Below are 17,540 nucleotides of genomic sequence, written 5' to 3' on the forward strand. Positions count from 1 at the left end.
TCTTGAAACGCTGTTGGCAAGGAACAACGTGACGTTTTTGAGTTAATTTACAAATTTCTTAAATCAGTTAACATTTCTTTTTAAGGTTTAAGGGGAGGGAATCCTCGGCGTCCTGCCTCCTTCCTTCTCCCACTCGGGTAAAGAAAAAAACAATAAAATAAAACAATTTTAAAAAATAATTTAAAATAAATAAATAATAAAAAATAAATAAATACAATAAAAATAAATAAATACATTAAAAACAACCTACTAAAAACTAATACTACCAAAATAATCATAATAAATATTTAAAAAAATCATATAGCAATATTTCCAAAGGAAAAAGCCAAAAGAAGAAGAAAATCGGACCCAACCTTGAGGGAATACGTTTTACAAAAGGTTTTTCTAAGGTTGATAGACAACAGATTATTCTTAAGGAGCTAGGTTCTTTCTTAGTATTTTTCCTGGTTTTAGAAGCATTTTATTTGGGCACTTTTATAGAGTGAATGAAGATGAACTCGTGTCATCACTCCATGGGGAAATCTCCCCTTGTATATTCTTTCAATGTAATGAGTCTCCTTTCGAAGATTTTAGTTAGTAATGAGCCTGAATCCCGAATTCATTGTCAAACACGGTTTTTTTTGCGAGAGTTCGCATTAGCAGAGGTCATATCAACTTCAGGGTGACAGTGTTGAAAAAGAGCCCATTTGTATGTCGGGTTTGAGTGCAGGGCGTTTCGAACCCGCAGTACCTTACAGTACCATGTCAACGCCTAGTTCAGTAGCTTCAGAGCTACATCGTTTCGTTGAGAAAAAATGTTAAGAAGTTTTAACAATAGTGAATTAGGGATGATAGCACTTGCTTTTGAGGAAGATGTCTATTAGCGAAGAAATCATCGCAGAATGTTGGTTCACGGCGCATGAAAAAAAAGTGATGTGTTGAAGGGGAATCTTACTCACTCATTCTACATCCAAAGTGCAATGAGACAAAGTTTTATTTAAAACCATAAATTTTTCGTAATATAAAATTGGCGATTGTCATTTCTCCAATTTGTTCTTACATGACGCTTCCGCTCCTCTTTGATCTTTCTAATTTAGACTTAGATGTAGTAGGTTAACGTAAATGTAAGGCTTTGTTGTTTTCTGCCTCGATTGGTTCAATTTTGTCGATAACTTTGATTAAAAACAAAAAAATGACAATGCTTACGAGAATAATTCCACCGAATAGAATGCTGAGTTTCGTTAATAGATTGTCAGAAGAGTCGCATCTGTTGGCCGACTCAATGCTCGCCTGGCAGGTCAAAGGTTTTGGCAAATTGGATAAATTAGAGCTAGGACCATATCGGAGGCCGATCTTGGCCAAACCGAAAGACGTTTTGGTCCAAGTGAAAGCAACATCTGTGAACCCTATAGACGTAGCGATGTTAGGTAAATTGTGCAGCAATGGTTTATTTAAGAAGGGTTGATGTAGTTTAAATGACTATCAGTAAAAAAAAAACCTAGGTATGGTGTTTGTCAGTGTTAACAGAGTTGCTTACACTTCAGAAACCTTTTGGATATTCAATGGGATTCAATTGGAATGTTCAATTAGTAATTTGTTCTGGTCCTCTGAGTAAATGAACAACTTTCAAAAGATTATTTGGAGATTGTGAGATGCGGTCTGGTGTGATGTGGGTTTTAGAAAAACATTTTCTTTATTGTGCCAACATTTCGGGCACTCTCAACATGTCACAGAAGAATGACACATCTACACGGAAAATAACACTTTGAGCCCTGAAGATCTCAATAAAGATCGAAATGTGGCACGATAAAGAAAATGTTTTTCTAAAATCTATGTCACAACAGACCACATCTCTCGATCTCCGAATAATCATTGACTAATGGTCACTAAACACCATAGAAATTTTCGAAAATTTTATAAATGGACATTGTTGCAATTTAATATCAGTTCTCAGTATTTGAACAAACTGATGTTTAACTAAACCTTAATCGGACCTTGAGAAAAAAAATATATTACAATTGTATGGCAGACAAAAATTACACTTCGGCTACTCTAAACTTACATACATGTAATCATAAAGTTATATGTTCTTAAAGTTTCACAAGTAACATAAAGATACTCAGTATGCTGCCATATGATGATTATGGAGTAAAGTGAAATATACCCAAAGAAAAAAGTCCCCCCCCCAAAAAAAAAAGAGGCATTGTATTTTGTTGTTTACTTCAAACTATATGTATTTTTATCATTATATTAAATATTACATTCACTATTTTTCATGGTCCGCTTGACCAATTAATGTCTCAACTTAAAACCTTAATTAATTGAAAATTAAATATTACTTACATCATACTTTTTTTTTACAAGAGTTTGCATCATCAGAGGTATTAACCCTCAGGGTGTTGCTGTTTTTGAAAAAATGCCCATTTGTAAGTATTCAGGTTCGAATGCTGGGCCACTGGATTCTTCTTTTAATGTAAACTTAACTGTTTTAATGTTTAATATAAATTAAACAAGATCAGAAATTCATGAGTTTTAATAAAAAATTCATTATGATGGTTTGAAAGAAAATTCACCAAAAGTGGAAAATCATTTAGGGATAGATTAAATTGTCAGTTAAATTTTAATCTGTCAGTAAATGATTTTCCAGTGTTTTGGATGAACTTTCTTTCGAACCATCATAAGAAAATAATTTTTTATTAAAACTAATGAATTTCTGATCTCGTTTGATTTGGTTTACATTAAAATAAGTGTGCTGTAATTAATATAAAGATAAAAATACATATAGTTTAAAATAAACAACAAATATGAGTGTCTGGTTTGCTTTTCAGTGTACAAAATTTTCCATTTGTAGGATATTTAATAATGTACAAACCTGAAGAATCTTTTTTTTAACCCATTAATTATAATTGGTAATTAATTAATATAGATAAACTGAAATTTATTTCTGTACAACCTTTTGATATGTAAATTTACAACTTAATGTACAAGTTCTAAATTATAAAAATTATAACAAATTTGGTTGGCTTTGATAATTGTTATGTTTGAAACTAATTTTGTTATTTTTGCAAAATAGATAGTTAATGAAAATAGCAGTACTTAATTGTTGCATTTAGGAGGATATGGAGTTGCTATTTTGGATCTGATGAGAAAATGTGATCTGACATCTGATAAATATGAAAATTTTCCAATGATTTTGGGACGAGATTTCTCAGGAGAAGTGCTCACTAAAGGAACCGATGTAAGATCAGATATCAACATTGGTGACAAAGTCTATGGTGTTGTTCCAGTTCATGCCCAGGGATGCCATTCAGAGTTAGTTATTGCGGATGATGGATTGGTATTAACAATTAGTACTATTTCACTAGTTCTCATGCATTACATACATATACTTACAGATTGCACATAAACCAGAGCATTTGAGTGATGAAGAATCTGCTGGTATTATGTATGCCGCGATGACAGCATGGTCAGCTTTGAAAATTACTGGTGATTTATTAATAACAGGAGGAGATAACAAACGAGCACTTGTTATTGGTGGATCGGGTGGTGTTGGAACAATTGCAATCCAATTACTCAAATCATGGGGAGCTGAGGTACTATCACAACAAAGCTTTATACAAAAACTACAAGTTGCATTGAATTCTGCTTCAAATTTTAAAATGTTCAGTGCTTCACACCTACAAAAATTCATTATTTGCTGTAGTTGTTTAATTCCCCATCAAAAATACCACATTACCTATAAATCTTGAGATTTTTTAGTTTTTACTCTAATCCACAATTTATTTATTTATAATTATATTAATATTATTTGTTACTTGACAGACATCAGGGATTGTTATTAATTACTGTTTACCAACAAACAAAAGATCAATCTTTTTCTCGTTCATTTCAATATTTCTTTCAACTATTTTTTACATTTTGTTAGCCCCAGTTTCCAATTTCCTTCACATTTTTAATTTCATTTTTCATTATTCATCATCACTCTCCATGAAGTACGGAAATCAATTCACATCGCTAATTGCCTTGGCATTCATATACATCAGTTTGATGGGCTGTTAAAAGGTACAGGGAAACTGGAACTCACTTGAGATAACCATTTCAGTGGAATGCAAGTGATGCGGAGGCGCAAACCAATAGCTTCTGCCATTAAAAACTTGTTCAATAGTATTTGGGTGATATCAACTTCAGTCTGGCTTCATGGACATAATTAACCAATTAATTATTCTTGTCATCTCAACCAAAAACCTTAGATAAAAAGAATAATCAATTGGAAAATATAATATTTTGGGGGTGGTCAGACATTGCCGGGGCAATAGAGGGATCAAAGTTTGGTTTGAACCCAGTCCCAGGTGGCTGGCAGTCACTCATCTAGGTAGGGTAGAACAGGGTATTGCCTGGGTATAATGATTAATCATCAAAGAGTTAAATCATTCATACAAGACCATGTAACTGACGTACATCATGCATCCCTTAAAATAAATAGATATAAAAAAAATTTGTGTTGACTTCTCAGCCTTTACGTTTTATGTAAAACCACATGCTCTTACAAAAAACAAAAATTACAGATTTTTTTTAATGGGGAGTATAAAATTTTTTGTTATTTTCTTAATTTTTAATAACTTTGTTAATTTTGTATCTATGTTTAAGCACACAATTAAAGGTCTCTAGTATGTATTCAAAAAGTAGCGATAAAATACAAGTCAATGTAATTGTGTCAGTACACAAACATTATGTGCAATGCTGAATATTCAAATTTAATTTTGGTAAAGAACTTTTCTCTATTTAATAGTGAATAAGTGAGAAGTGTTAGATTCATCCATGGCGTCAGGGTTGTGATGAACCATTTCCGGTTATTTGATCTGCGTCTGCCTATTCTCACTGATTTGGTATGTCAAACATGTTGGGGAGGGGGAGCTGGATGATGGGAGCTTGGTAGGCAGGGGAAATTATTAGAAATGGCCGAATTACATAATTGGGAATGTCAAGCCTTTTGCATTATTCTGGGAAATTTTCCATGGCATTTTGTTATTGGAACTGCATTCAGGTCAAATTAGATTATATACCTAAACATTTGTTACTTCAAACTATCCATTTCTTTTATTCTTTACTGAATTTAATATTTTTCATTTCACAGGTTGTGACTACATGTCAACCTGATGCAATTCCTGTTGTAGAAAAACTGAAACCTAATCTTATTGTTGATTACACCCAATCCAGTTGGTTAAAAGACCTTCAATCCTGTGGAAAGTAAAATAAACAACAATTTAGTTAAAGATGATTTGAATAAGAGTGAGTTTTGAATTTTCAGGTTTGATTTAATATTGGACGCCTGTGGAAATGTTACGCCTTCGGTTTTTATCCCCTTGCTCTCACAGTGGAATAACTCAAAATTTATCACTCTGAGATCACCTCTTCTGAAAAACACTGACTCCTCTGGAATAATTGGAGGTATGTTTCAAAACATCGGAGAACTTTTGACATCTAATGTCTCCTCTGGTGCAATATCAAAAGGAAGCACAGTCAGGTGGGCTTACTTTTTGCCCGTACCGACTGCTGTCACTGAAATTGCTAGTCTTGTGGCTAAGAAACAAGTATGTACAAAAGAAAGATAACCAAATAATTACAAATCTACATATATATATATATATTATTTATTTGTTGTAGATATCTCCAGTTGTTGAGAAGGTTTTTCCATTTACAGACCTGCCTTCAGCTTATAGTAGAGTAAATGAAGGCCATCTAAGAGGGAAAGTGATAATTTCTTTAAAATAACTAGTCTGGCCAGTTTGAATTAGGATAGCTAAAAACTTGTGATACTTAAAATGTTTCCTTTTGTATTTGTAAGTAATGGTTGATTCAAATGTAAATAAATTTTTACTGCCTGAAACTTGCAAATTGAAATAATTTGTGTGTGTTTATAAACATGACTCTTCATGGAACCCTGTATTTAAAATAAAGATACTAAGTGAAAAGTTTAGAAGGCTTTTATTTACAGTTTCCTTGATCACTTTTATATCCTCCTACTTTCATTTAAATTTAAAAAGTACAAACAAAAGTTTACACAAATTTATTTCTATTTTTTCAGGTTCCGTCTCTATTTTCAATATTTGAAAATGGTCAGGTTACTCTGTCAACAAACTCATTAATTCAATAGGTATGAAACCAAAGTTTACTGTAAGTATATGTACATGTTGGTTCAACTTGTGAAATATTAACAATAGTTTCAAAGTACTGATGAAGGGGATTTATTCCTCGAAAGTTTAACAAAGGCACTGTTGTTTTCTTTAATTATAATACATATCAAAGGTTGATATTAATCACATTGAGAGATCATTCACTGACTAATGATTGTTTATCCGGTGATTCATTTTTATTTTGTTTTTCATTTATTTATTGTTTTATTATTATGTGTTGCTTCTATGGATCTCTCACATTTCTTTATTAAAAAAAAATTCTTTACTGATAATACTAATACTAATAATAATAGTTTCAATGTTATGGTATGATGGAAAAGGATACTAGGAAGCAGGGTTTGTATTCCCCAGGCACTGCAGCCTTCTGGCTTATTGTACCTTCCTAGTTCCTTAGTTCAGTAATAGACTCAATCCTTCTTCTTAGAAGTATCAGGTCATTGACTGTTGCTGCTGCAATTTGATTCCCTAAGTCTTTTCCGTACGTTAGGTTAAACCTCCATTGAGCTGTTGCTTCGCATTCCAAGATGATATGAGTGGCTGTTTCCTCCTCCTCATTACATAATCTGCTGTATATACCCATGTTGTGTAGATGTTTTCTCAGATACCAGTGACCGGTTAGTAGTCCTACCACTCCTCTGAGTTTGGCCCTCTCCAATTGCAGCAGTGTTTTGCCAGTCTCGGTGAGGGTTGTTTCACGTTCATCATAAGTTTACTAAGTCTAGCACCGCTAGAGTTTATCAACTTCTCCTTTTGTTTTGCTTGGATCCATTCTGCGATGGAGGATTCTATATTTGTTTTTGTTACCCCAATAGTTCAGGGCCTATGTATGGTCTTGCAGATCCTCCTCTGGCCAGACTGTCTGCTTTCTCGTTACCCAAAATTCCCCTGTGCCCTGCCACCCAAGATATCATCAGGTTGTTGTGTTTCCCCAGATTTTGGAGGTTTTGGATGCATTCACTGACTAATTTTGATGTGATTCTTTTACATGCTAATGCTTTAATGGCTGCTTGGCTATCAGATCTTATGAGGATTTTTTTTTGCCAGTGTAACCTCTTTTAAGATTTTCCAGGGCATTGATGGCATGTATTTCTGCTTGAAAGACCGAAGTGTACTTCCCTAATGAGTTTGATTGCTCATGTTTTGGGCTTGTACAGAAAACGCCTGATCCGGTTCCTTCGTTTGTTTTGGGGCCATCTGTGTACCATATCATTGTATCTGATGCTCTCCTGTGTTCTTCCTCTCCTTTATAGTCCGTGGAGACTTTATAGGAAGTTGTGAAGATTGTTTCCGGGATCATGTAGTCAGTCCCCATTTCTAATAATGGGTGTCTGATTTTGTTGATTATGGTTGTATGCCCGAATTGTTTAGTTCCTATCCAACGTGATTGTTTCTGGAGCCTAAATGACTTACAAATGGGCTTTTTTTTTCAAAAACACCGGCACCTCGAAGGTTGATATGACCGCTGCTGTTGCAAACCCTCTTTAAAAAGAAAGAAAGAAAAAAAAGAGCTTTTCCTAGTCTCTCCTTGTATAAATATTTCCAGTGGAGATAGGTTAAGCAGAGTTTCTAATGCGTTTGTAGGGGTTGTTCTCATCGCCCCTGTGATATATAGGTTTGCTAGTCTTTGTATGCTGCCTAATGTTTGGGTAGCTACTTTTTGTTGAGCTTTGTTCCACCAGATTAGTGATCCATAGGTTATTCTGGGTCTTATTACTGCCATGTATAGCCAATAGGTCATTTTCGGTTTTAGTCCCCAAGATTTGCCTAAGGTCCTTCTTGTGGTCATTAGCGATATTTTACCTTTTGCTATAGTATGTTGCAGGTGAGGATTCCAGGTTAATTTCTTATCAAAAATTATTCCTAGATATTTGACCTCATTTTTTTAATAGCAGCATTTTGTTATAGAAGCGTAATCCTTGTATTTCTATATTTCTTTTCTTGGTGAAAGCAATTAAGGTGGTTTTTGAGGGGTTTACTTTAAGTCCCCGTTTTAAACACCATTGTTCCACCAGGTTTAGTGCTCTTTGGGTGAGCTCTTTTAATGTTGAATTGAATTTTCCCCTGACTAGTATGACAATCATCATCTGCATAGCCTTGGGTGTAAATTCCACTTTCATTTAGTTTGCATATGAGGTCGTCCACTACCACATTCCACAACAGAGGCGAGAGTATTCCTCCTTGCGGACACCCCTTCGCCACCACTGCTTCTCCTTTTTCGTGGAACATGGAGGCCTGCACTTTCCAGCTTTTTAGCATTGATTCTATCCATCTACAGCAGGTTTCATCTGTTCCTCGCTGTTTGAGTGAGTAACCATTGCTTCAAAAGGAGTGTTGTCAAATGCTCCTTTAATGTCCAAGAAGGTTCCCAATGCTATTTCTTGGTTGTTCAGTGAATCCTCTATTTGTATCGTAAGTTGATGTAGTGCTGATTCACACAATTTTCCTTTCTGATAGGCATGTTGATATTTATGAAGGGGTTTTTCTTTTAAAGAACTGCCCCTTATATGTTTTTCAACTAGCACAAGTGTTTTGAGTAGAAAGGATGTTAGACTAATCGGTCTATACGATTTTGCGTCTGTGTAGTTGTTCCGAGCAACTTTAGGAATGAAAACTACTTTTACAGTTCTCCATATGCTTGGGATGTACCCCATTGCTAGGCAGCTTCTGTATATTTTTACAAGTAGGGGGATTAGTATAGTTTTCCCTTTTGTAGTATACTGGGTATATCCCGTCTGTTCCTGATGATTTGAATGGGCTAAAGTTATCTATAGCCCATTCAATCTTATCATAGGTGATTACTGTTTTGGCTATTTGACAATCTTCCCTTCTGGCCTTTGGTAGGTTCAGCGCTCTCCTTTATCTCCCGTTGGCAATAGTTTTGGATTCCAGAAAGTGTGTTCTTATTAGGATTTCTAATGTTTCCTTTCCGGTTTGTGTGTGTTTTCCATCTGGTTTATTTAGTGTTCCGATGGGGTTTATAGGGTCTTTGGCGAGGATTGGAGTCTATTTGCCTCAGTGATGTTTTCGATTTCCTTGCAATATTTCCTCCATGATTCTTGTTTCACCTTTTTTATTTCCCTATTGTTTCTGTTAGGGTTTTACTGTATACTTCAGTATTCCCCGTTTTTTTCGCTTTATTCCAAAGTTTGCGAGTTTTCTTTCTTAGTGCCGCCAGGTTATCATTCCACCAGCAAACTTTTTTCTTGTTGTTGTAGGTGGTTTGTGGGTAGGCTTCATGATATGAGTTTATTATAGCTTCTTGTATTGCGTGGAAGTTAGCTCAATATAAATATATTTTTCTTTCCAAAAGGTAGATTGGGGATGAGGCCAGGAAGACAGAAACAACATTTATTTTCTTGTCGAAAAATATATTTAAACTGAGAAGGCTGATCAATCACCAAAAAAAATATTAGCTCAATATCTTGGGTGCTTTTGATGCTAGCCATTGTAGTTAGTGTATTTTTCTCCAGCAACTTGCCATATTTCCCCCAGTTTGTGTTTCGGGGGTTCCGACCCACATTACATGTCTTATCAACTTCTAGCCCAATTCACTATCTGGTTTGAAACACTGCGAGTAGCAAGAGTAATATCAATAACTTCTTGTCGTCTGTTAGTTACAAAAGTCGGTTCAGAGCCTTTGTTATAATACTTAAGTCATTAGTTATTAAGAATTCTAAAAGCTTCTCACCTCTTTTGTTAGTGTTTGTGCTGTTCCATACCTCATTGTGTGAGTTAGCATCAGCTCCAATGATCAACTGTAGGTTTTTATGGTGGTGGAGGTCCCAGTGAGACATAAGGCATGTAGGTTGAGGCCATCATCATGTCCGTCTTAACTCCTTCCTTCATGTAGTTTAGCCTAATTACTATTTGGTCCCTGGAACAGAGCTCATAAGTGATTAGGCATTGTAGTACATTTTTAATTAAAATGCATATTCTTACGTTTTGTTACATGTGGTCTTTTTTCCCCTATCTCCCAGCCCGGCTACTCTGCCTTTTACTAGCCAGGGTTCTTGGATAAGGGCTATGTCGATGTTTTTCTCCTTAAGCACACGACAAAGTGTAAGCGTTGCTGCCTTACTGTGCTGGAGGTTTGCTTGAAGCACCCTCAGCAGCAGTCTTAGTTGCTTTTTTGATGACCCTTAGGGTTATCATTGCAAAGCCAAGGTAGAGTTTTAGGTTGGCTTTGCTCAGAGCCCCAAAGGATACATCATCTATGTCAACCACCAGGATTAGATTTTTTCCTTTATCTTCTATCCTCTGGCTGATGACTCTCCATTTCCCGGTATTAATACCTGGGTCCATCAGCCCGAGAATGGTGGTAGTGTCTGTAGTGCCCAGAAGGTCAGGGTCCGGCACCCACATAGCCACTCTAGTGGTTTTAATAATTTCTCTATAGGGGCCTACCCTAAGGTTTGCCCCTTCCCATGGGTGGATGGTAGGCACCGTTGCCATGAGCCATTCCTTTTCAATGTTATGATGAGGGGGATTAATTCTTTGAAAGCCTGATAAGGGAGCTATGTTTTCTTTTCTTTCAACTTAGACTTATCCATTTTTTCCAGAGTGATTTGCTCTTGATACTAATTATTAGCTAAAACATTACAAAACGTATTGTGTTAGCCAATGTAGCAAAATTGTTAATAGTAATTGTGTTAAGAAGGGTGAAAATGTAAAAAAAAAAAAAAAAAAAACATTGATTGCTGAGTTTGGGGTTGGTGAGCCAATTGTTTGTGATATAGTGAAGACATTTTTGGCTTCATATCGGCTCAAATGAGGAAAACTATAAAAAGTTGTATGAGTCGTGAGTGGTTGGTGTCGCCAGCCCAAAGTCCAGATTTGAACCCAATTTAACACATTTGGGACCAACTTAAGCGACAAGTAGGTTGTTGAAACCCAGATCCCAACACCCTAGATAATTTAGAAATGGTTGTTTTTTGTGAATGGGAAAGAATTCCTCAGGATTTTACCAGAAATCTTTTCCAAGGAATGTAAAGGTGTTTAACAGATATGATTCGTGCCAGAGGTGGAAATATTTGGTAGTAAAGGGGACAAAAAAGTTTGTTTTTTTATATTTAGATTTGCAAATTTTTTTAGAATTAGAACATTTTATTTTTAAATGTCATTTTTACGACTAAACCTATTTGGATTGCAAAATATGAATAAATCTTAATATATTAAAATTTAAGGGTGGTGCATTTTGTCCATCTGTGTTTATGTATAATTTAGGTAAGAATTTTTAAAAATGCATAGCAATTTTTAATATTTAGAACTTTTTTCTTGTAATTGGAACGTATTTTAAATCCACTCTTGATAATTCAAATTATTTTTGTAGTCCGTTGGGTTTTTTGAATTATTGAGAGTCAACACATGAACTAATTTTTTCATTACATTTATTTCATATTTACAATTACAAATATTGTATTAATTAAATATTTTCACATGTGCTAAATTTGTCATTTGAGTCGCTTGTAGGAGAAGTGACAACACTCTTTCATTTTCAACTCATTTTTAAATTAAATAACGCAAATTCTCTCACTCAATGATGAAAGACAAGACTCACACTAATTTATTAGTTAAATATTATTAATTGCCTTCTTCTGGGCTCGTAGTTAGATGACAGTGGGATTGCATATCTATTACAGTCTGGCGGCAATCCCAAAACAACAACTATTCATTAACAACAATCATCACACTAAAAATTGTTATTTATGTCCTTTTTGCATTTTAGACATGATTTGTTGAAAATTGTGTATTATTAACTTTTGTAGAGTAAAAGTAGAGATATTTCCATAAGAATATAACGGGCAGCCCTGCTAGTATAACAGTGCAGAGTGCAGAGTACATAATACAAAATATATACAGAAATAATCATTACAACATTAAGATAATTAAGTTAATTGCATTATTAATTGTATAAAATGCTTAATTCGGTAAAAAAATTTAGAATATTTTTAAGGAAAAACAGTACCTTAAGTTCTAATAATAAGGTGCGTGTATTATGTAATATTTCTAATATGTTAATTTTTAGATGTTTGTATTCTCTGATCTTACTGATCTGGTTATTTTTTGTTTTGGTGTAATAGACAAACTGTGTGATACGTTCAACTTATAGATAGATCACTTGCATACCTCCACAAAATATCTCCCAGTTAAATAATTATGTTACAGTGGTAAATTGATTATTAAATCAATGGTAAATGATATATTGATTATAAATATTAAATTATATATATTATGAGTCATAAAAAAGACCGATTTCATTTTCTTGTAAATTATAATCCACTATATACTTTGTTTTTCAAATCTAATTAGATTTGATACCACTTTAATCCATAGACTATACTAAAAATGATCTCGTCTTGCCTTAAGTTTTATCTTAGAGTTTGGTTATACAACACGATGGTAAAATTGGAAATTTTGGTAATATTACGCCATTATTGGAAACATAAGTTTTCCGTCGCCAAAACAACCCGTTTGGTGCGGCAATTTAGAAAAGAGGATGCTCTCTGAACAGACATGTGCAGATGGTTCCAGAAATTTGAAGTTTCGAAGGTGACATCAGCCTCGAGAGGAAAGAGTGTTCTGGACGAAAATCATACAATGAGGATGCTCTGCGGGACTCTGTTGAGACAGACCCAACAAAAAGTACTCGGGAATAGGCAAGACAGATTGGACCAAACCACCATAAATCGTCGACTGCATAGCTAGGGGACAGTGAATCGCTCATTAAGAGTGGTTCCTCATTGAGCAGGCACGATGCAGTGTATATTTGTCAACATCTTTTGAAAAACCCAAATGACCTTTGGTTTATCAAAAGAATAGTTACTTGCGATGAAAAGTGGATATATTGGAGGAATCCCCCCCAACAAAAAAAAAAAAAAAAAAAAAAAAAAAATGGCTTGACTGTATTATGAGTTCATTCTATAAGGTTGAACCATTGATCCAAAACTTTATTGTGAGCAGTACAAAAAATGTATGATGCTTTGGCTGATGCTAAGCAAAAAAAAAAAAAAAAAAAAAAAAAACAGAATTAGAAGGAATTGAGTTTCTCCCTCATCTTGTGTACAGTACCATTTGTTCTGGTACATGGCTCATTATTTTCAAGGATAACTTTTAATTCTCTGGATGAAATCGCATTGCTTTGCAGAATACTTCTGTTCAAAACCCAAAGTGGTATTCTGAAGAAATCCAACATCTGCAAAAACCAAAAAACACAGTGGTATATACTTTGAATATTTAATAAAGTTTCAAAATAAAATTATTTTTAAATTCGCAAGGAAAACGGATATTTTTTTATGACTCGCCCTATTAATATTATCTACAAATTTCCTTTTGTCAAAAAAAAAAAAAAAATTGTTTTTAAAACTCAAATTTTAAACTAACTGAATACAATGACCTTATAACAGAATATTAACTGGGTAAACTGGCCAGCAGTGGAAGCTTACACTTAATCTTAAAAAATCCCAAATTTTTGCGATTCACAAAGGAGGCCCACTTGCGAACAATGTGAAATAAATGGAAATTAATTGAAAAAACAATGTATAAATGTTAAGACGTTATCTTAACCACCAGTCTTTCTGTTATCCCACACTTACTGGAGGGTATACTTCATGAAAAAGCAATTAATAGAGTGTGGTAAAATTTCCTTAACAAGCCACTAACTCTTTTTAATAAATATAAGGTGTTTCAATTAAATTGTCCCCCCATATCTTGATATGGAGTTTAAGTTTTGGGTTTTGAGGCTTACTAGGTACTTGATAAAATGCTTTATTTCTTTATTAATTGTTTGCCCCTCTCGTATTCCCAGATTATTTGCCAAGGAAATTATAAACAAAAACACATTTTGATTCAAAATTGGTCAAATCTCTCTTGGAAATATAACTCTCCGTTTGATAATTCACCTCTGTACATCTTTTTCTGGAAGGGCCAGTTATCTATTTTATTAGCAAGAGTAAGTTCAGCTAGTTGAGAAGAGTTCTCAACACGTACCGCTTCTACTATGCGTTTTTCTCTCTATCCTCATCTAAACCCAGGCTCCCTTAAAATGTGTAGCCTTCTAGCTGACCATTAAAATGGATTATCATTTTCTCAATTAACATGGATTTTTAAATTATAAGGAAAACTATAATAATAATTATATACAATATAATTTAATTTATAAGGAAAATCCATTCTAGGGATGTAGAAGAAATGTTTCATTTCTTGGGTGTGTGTTTTAGGTATTCTGACTAGTGCCATTCCTTTTTTTGGTAAGTAGTGGCTTTATGCTTCTCATCTATTAGAGTTCCTCAATTCTACAATAAATTGTTTCCCTCTCTGATTATGCTCGGGCTTGCCTGGTCTCTTCGATCCCAGAGTATCTAGTTTCAGTTATGTATTTGTTCACTTCTTTTAAGGTTATTTTTTATTTTTGTAACTCATTTTATATGTAGTTTTTCTTTTCTACAATCTGCTCAACCCTGGCATACGGTTTATTACCATTCCGTATATTGGAATATGCATTTTACTTTTAACTGTACCCACATATATAGGTGCATTGTATCTTTTTGTTTTTGGTTGAAGGGTTCTACTACTTTGGAAAAATAATGAGAACAATAGTAATTAGATATCATGTTGCACTAAGATTTATATATTTGCTTTTGCTACTAGAGGAGGAGAAAGTGCAGTATATGATGCCTAGAAAAATTATAAAGTCTTTTTCTATATTGTGTGGATTTTATTCAGGGTTTTAATGGTCAGTGGCCAAGGAGAGTATTATCAGGAGTGCAGCCAACAGGCGCCATTCATATTGGAAACTACTTTGGTGCTGTTGAAAAATGGATAAAAATGCAGGATGATGAAGATGTTATACTCGGCATTGTTGACCTCCACTCTATTACTCTGCCACAGGTTGAGCAAGACATCAGAGTCAATGCAAATGCTAATACATAATTTTCAGGACCCGACGAAACTTAAGTCTTCAATCCGAGAAATGACAGCTGCCCTCCTTGCCTGCGGAGTAGATCCTAAAAAATGCATCATTTTCCAGCAGTCCAAGGTAAGAATAGGATTATTCATGTGGAAAGGGAATTTCTGTTCAATGTTAGGGAGAATACTTAATTAGGGAGTATGAAAATGAGAACTTAGTTACTTTTAATGGCCTCTAACTCTGAATCCTTTATCCTTTTTATGAGAAACACGAGCCTCAGAGGTCTTGATTGAACCTGAATACAGCCCATCAGGTGCCTTTTTATAATAAAATTTAATTAAAGTTTGAAAACAATTTATTAATTACACAAGAAAATAGTAATTAAAATAAATAAATTGCCTTTTTAAATTTAAATAAACAGTAATTTCATGCAAACCGTTTGCCAGACCATTTAGGACAAGGGTTACTTGTTCAGGTCAATACAACAGGTACTCACTGTTTATACAGTCAATCCTCAGTGGACTGAAACACTCTGTTTTAGATAATCCAACACTTTTTAAATTCTTTTGAGGATCGCACACTTATTTTGTCCATCATCTACACAGAATGGACTTGTTCACTTCTAGACTCGAATGTCTCTCCCTCATTCTCGAGATCCTCTTTTTATTTTTTACTCTTTTATATTACTTTTTATATTATATATATTTGCCAATTAATTACTTGAGTAGTTACATTTTTAATAAATAAAAAAGGTTTCAAAAATTACTTATTTATCTATTTATAAAATCGATGATTGTATTTATCCTTTGGCATTATTATCAGTTTTTTTAAGCTTAAAAATAACATTTAGAAGTGTCGTAGGTTCCTCAACATGCAATGCTCGGTTGGGTACTTGGAACACTGACAACTATGACCAGACTCTATCATTTTCCTCAGTATAAAGAAAAATCCTCAGTTTTAAAAGATGTACCGTTGGGTTTATTTACTTACCCTGTCTTGCAGGCGGCTGATATACTTTTATACAAGTGAGTTTTTTCCTTCTTTTCCATTTTTCTTTTAATCCTATTTATATGTACTTTAGAGCAACACATGTTCCTGTCGGTGAAGACCAGGTCCAGCATTTAAACCTTGCTCAACATTTGGTTCACACATTCAATAACAAATTTGGCGTTACTTTCCCACAGCCCGTTTGCATTGTTGATGGTAATTGTTTTCTTAAAAACTGCAAACATTATTGTATAAAAAAATCATTCAATTTGACAGACAAGTATGGAAGTGGGAGGATTAGAAGTTTAAAAGAGCCAGACAAAAAAATGTCTAAATCTCATGTGAGCACTAGAAGTAGAATTGAGTTAACTGACTCTGCAGAAGAGATAGTTAGAAAAGTAAAAAGAGCTGTTACTGACTTCACTTCGGAAGTCACATATGATCCAATAGGTAGGCCTGGAGTTGCCAATTTAATAGATATACACTGCCTTGCTACTGGTAAAACCCGAGAAGAAGTTTGTAATGATTCAAAAGGAATAGATACTGGAAAGTAAGTGTTCATATATCCTTTGGAACATGTAAAGTAAGTTAATCCAAATATTCTTTTAGATACAAATCAATAGTTGCTGATGCTCTAGTTAGCAAATTTATGCCGATTAGGGGGGAAATTTTCAGAATCCTAGACTCTCCCGATTACATACAAAATATCCTTGAGAAAGGATCTGAGAGTGCAAGAGAAATTGCTGAAAGCACATGGAATGAAGTTGTACAAAAAGTTGGTTTGGACTCATTTGTTAGCGATGGACAAAAAGTAATTTCAGTTGGACAATAATAATAGTATAATAGTGATTCAAAACATTATAAATTATTTTTTCCTCACTAAAGAACAATCTGATGGACAAATAATTGGTAGGATAAACTTCTACATAAATTCAGACTAAAGAGGTGAGGTAATGATTTTCTGTCTGCTGTAATGTAAGTTATATGACTGATATAAAAATATAATAAATAAATTATGGCAGTTAGTTTTTATATGATGTATTCCTTGTAAATTTAATACATCCAATTTAATTGGAGAAAAAATTAAAAATTTACTTTATATACAGAAAACTTTATGCAAAGTTATAGAAATAATTTGTTAACTACTTATTTCAATCATAAAAATAATTCGTTTTTAATATTTTATGTAGATATCATATTATTTTTTATATTAAACTTACCATACTAGTTACTTTCAGGGGTTTTATAGTTATTATTTTTAGCAAAACTAATTATTATAAGTACGCTATAATTACAAGTAATTTTTTCAAAAATTTTGGTGAATTGAAAAATGTTTTTGGGTACTAGTTTCCTATTTAGTTTGGTTCAAAGCCAACGGTAAACGTTGTATATATGCTAATTGAACGAGAATTAAGAGAAGAAGCATTGAAAAAAGTGTTAAAATAAATGTTAGAAGAAATTTCAGTTGGAAATTG

General features: G+C 33.8%; 2 protein-coding genes across 4 annotated transcripts; both read left to right on the plus strand.

Moving 5' to 3' along the window:
- The first annotated feature begins 774 nt into the window (after positions 1–774).
- Positions 775–5,956, plus strand: LOC106673038 (reticulon-4-interacting protein 1 homolog, mitochondrial). Its single transcript, XM_014404952.2, has 6 exons — positions 775–1,406; positions 3,093–3,316; positions 3,375–3,572; positions 5,114–5,226; positions 5,288–5,570; positions 5,644–5,956. Exons 1-6 carry the CDS (start codon positions 1,172–1,174, stop codon positions 5,749–5,751), a joined length of 1,161 nt encoding a protein of 386 aa, XP_014260438.1. The 5' UTR covers positions 775–1,171; the 3' UTR covers positions 5,752–5,956.
- A 5,660-nt stretch (positions 5,957–11,616) lies between these two features.
- On the plus strand, positions 11,617–17,090 carry LOC106673034 (tryptophan--tRNA ligase, mitochondrial). 3 transcript variants are annotated; one of them, XM_024227237.1, is made up of 7 exons: positions 11,617–12,157; positions 14,895–15,059; positions 15,109–15,207; positions 15,940–16,103; positions 16,160–16,615; positions 16,675–16,876; positions 16,951–17,090. In XM_024227237.1, exons 1-7 carry the CDS (start codon positions 12,089–12,091, stop codon positions 16,969–16,971), a joined length of 1,176 nt encoding a protein of 391 aa, XP_024083005.1. In that variant the 5' UTR covers positions 11,617–12,088; the 3' UTR covers positions 16,972–17,090. The 3 variants fall into 3 exon arrangements, with proteins under 3 accessions (XP_024083005.1, XP_024083006.1, XP_024083007.1); XM_024227238.1 differs by having other exon boundaries at positions 11,622–12,157; positions 16,160–16,281; positions 16,342–16,615; positions 16,675–17,090; XM_024227239.1 differs by lacking the exon at positions 11,617–12,157 and adding an exon at positions 12,176–12,363 and having other exon boundaries at positions 16,675–17,090.
- The last annotated feature ends 450 nt before the right edge of the window (positions 17,091–17,540 follow it).

This window comes from Cimex lectularius, unplaced genomic scaffold, assembly GCF_000648675.2.
Source record: "Cimex lectularius strain Harlan isolate CLEC.00 unplaced genomic scaffold, Clec_2.1 scaffold224, whole genome shotgun sequence".
Classification (NCBI taxonomy): domain Eukaryota; kingdom Metazoa; phylum Arthropoda; class Insecta; order Hemiptera; family Cimicidae; genus Cimex; species Cimex lectularius.

Coding starts and splice junctions, on each gene's coding strand:
- LOC106673034 (XM_024227237.1), top strand. CDS start 12,089: ATGCTTAATTCGGTAAAAAAATTTAGAATATTTTTAAGGAAAAACAGT. Junction 12,158..14,894: donor CCTTAAGTTCTAATAATAAG/GTGCGTGTATTA, acceptor GATTTTATTCAG/GGTTTTAATGGTCAGTGGCC. Junction 16,616..16,674: donor AAAGGAATAGATACTGGAAA/GTAAGTGTTCAT, acceptor ATATTCTTTTAG/ATACAAATCAATAGTTGCTG.
- LOC106673038 (XM_014404952.2), top strand. CDS start 1,172: ATGACAATGCTTACGAGAATAATTCCACCGAATAGAATGCTGAGTTTC. Junction 1,407..3,092: donor TATAGACGTAGCGATGTTAG/GTAAATTGTGCA, acceptor TGTTGCATTTAG/GAGGATATGGAGTTGCTATT. Junction 5,227..5,287: donor GACCTTCAATCCTGTGGAAA/GTAAAATAAACA, acceptor TTGAATTTTCAG/GTTTGATTTAATATTGGACG.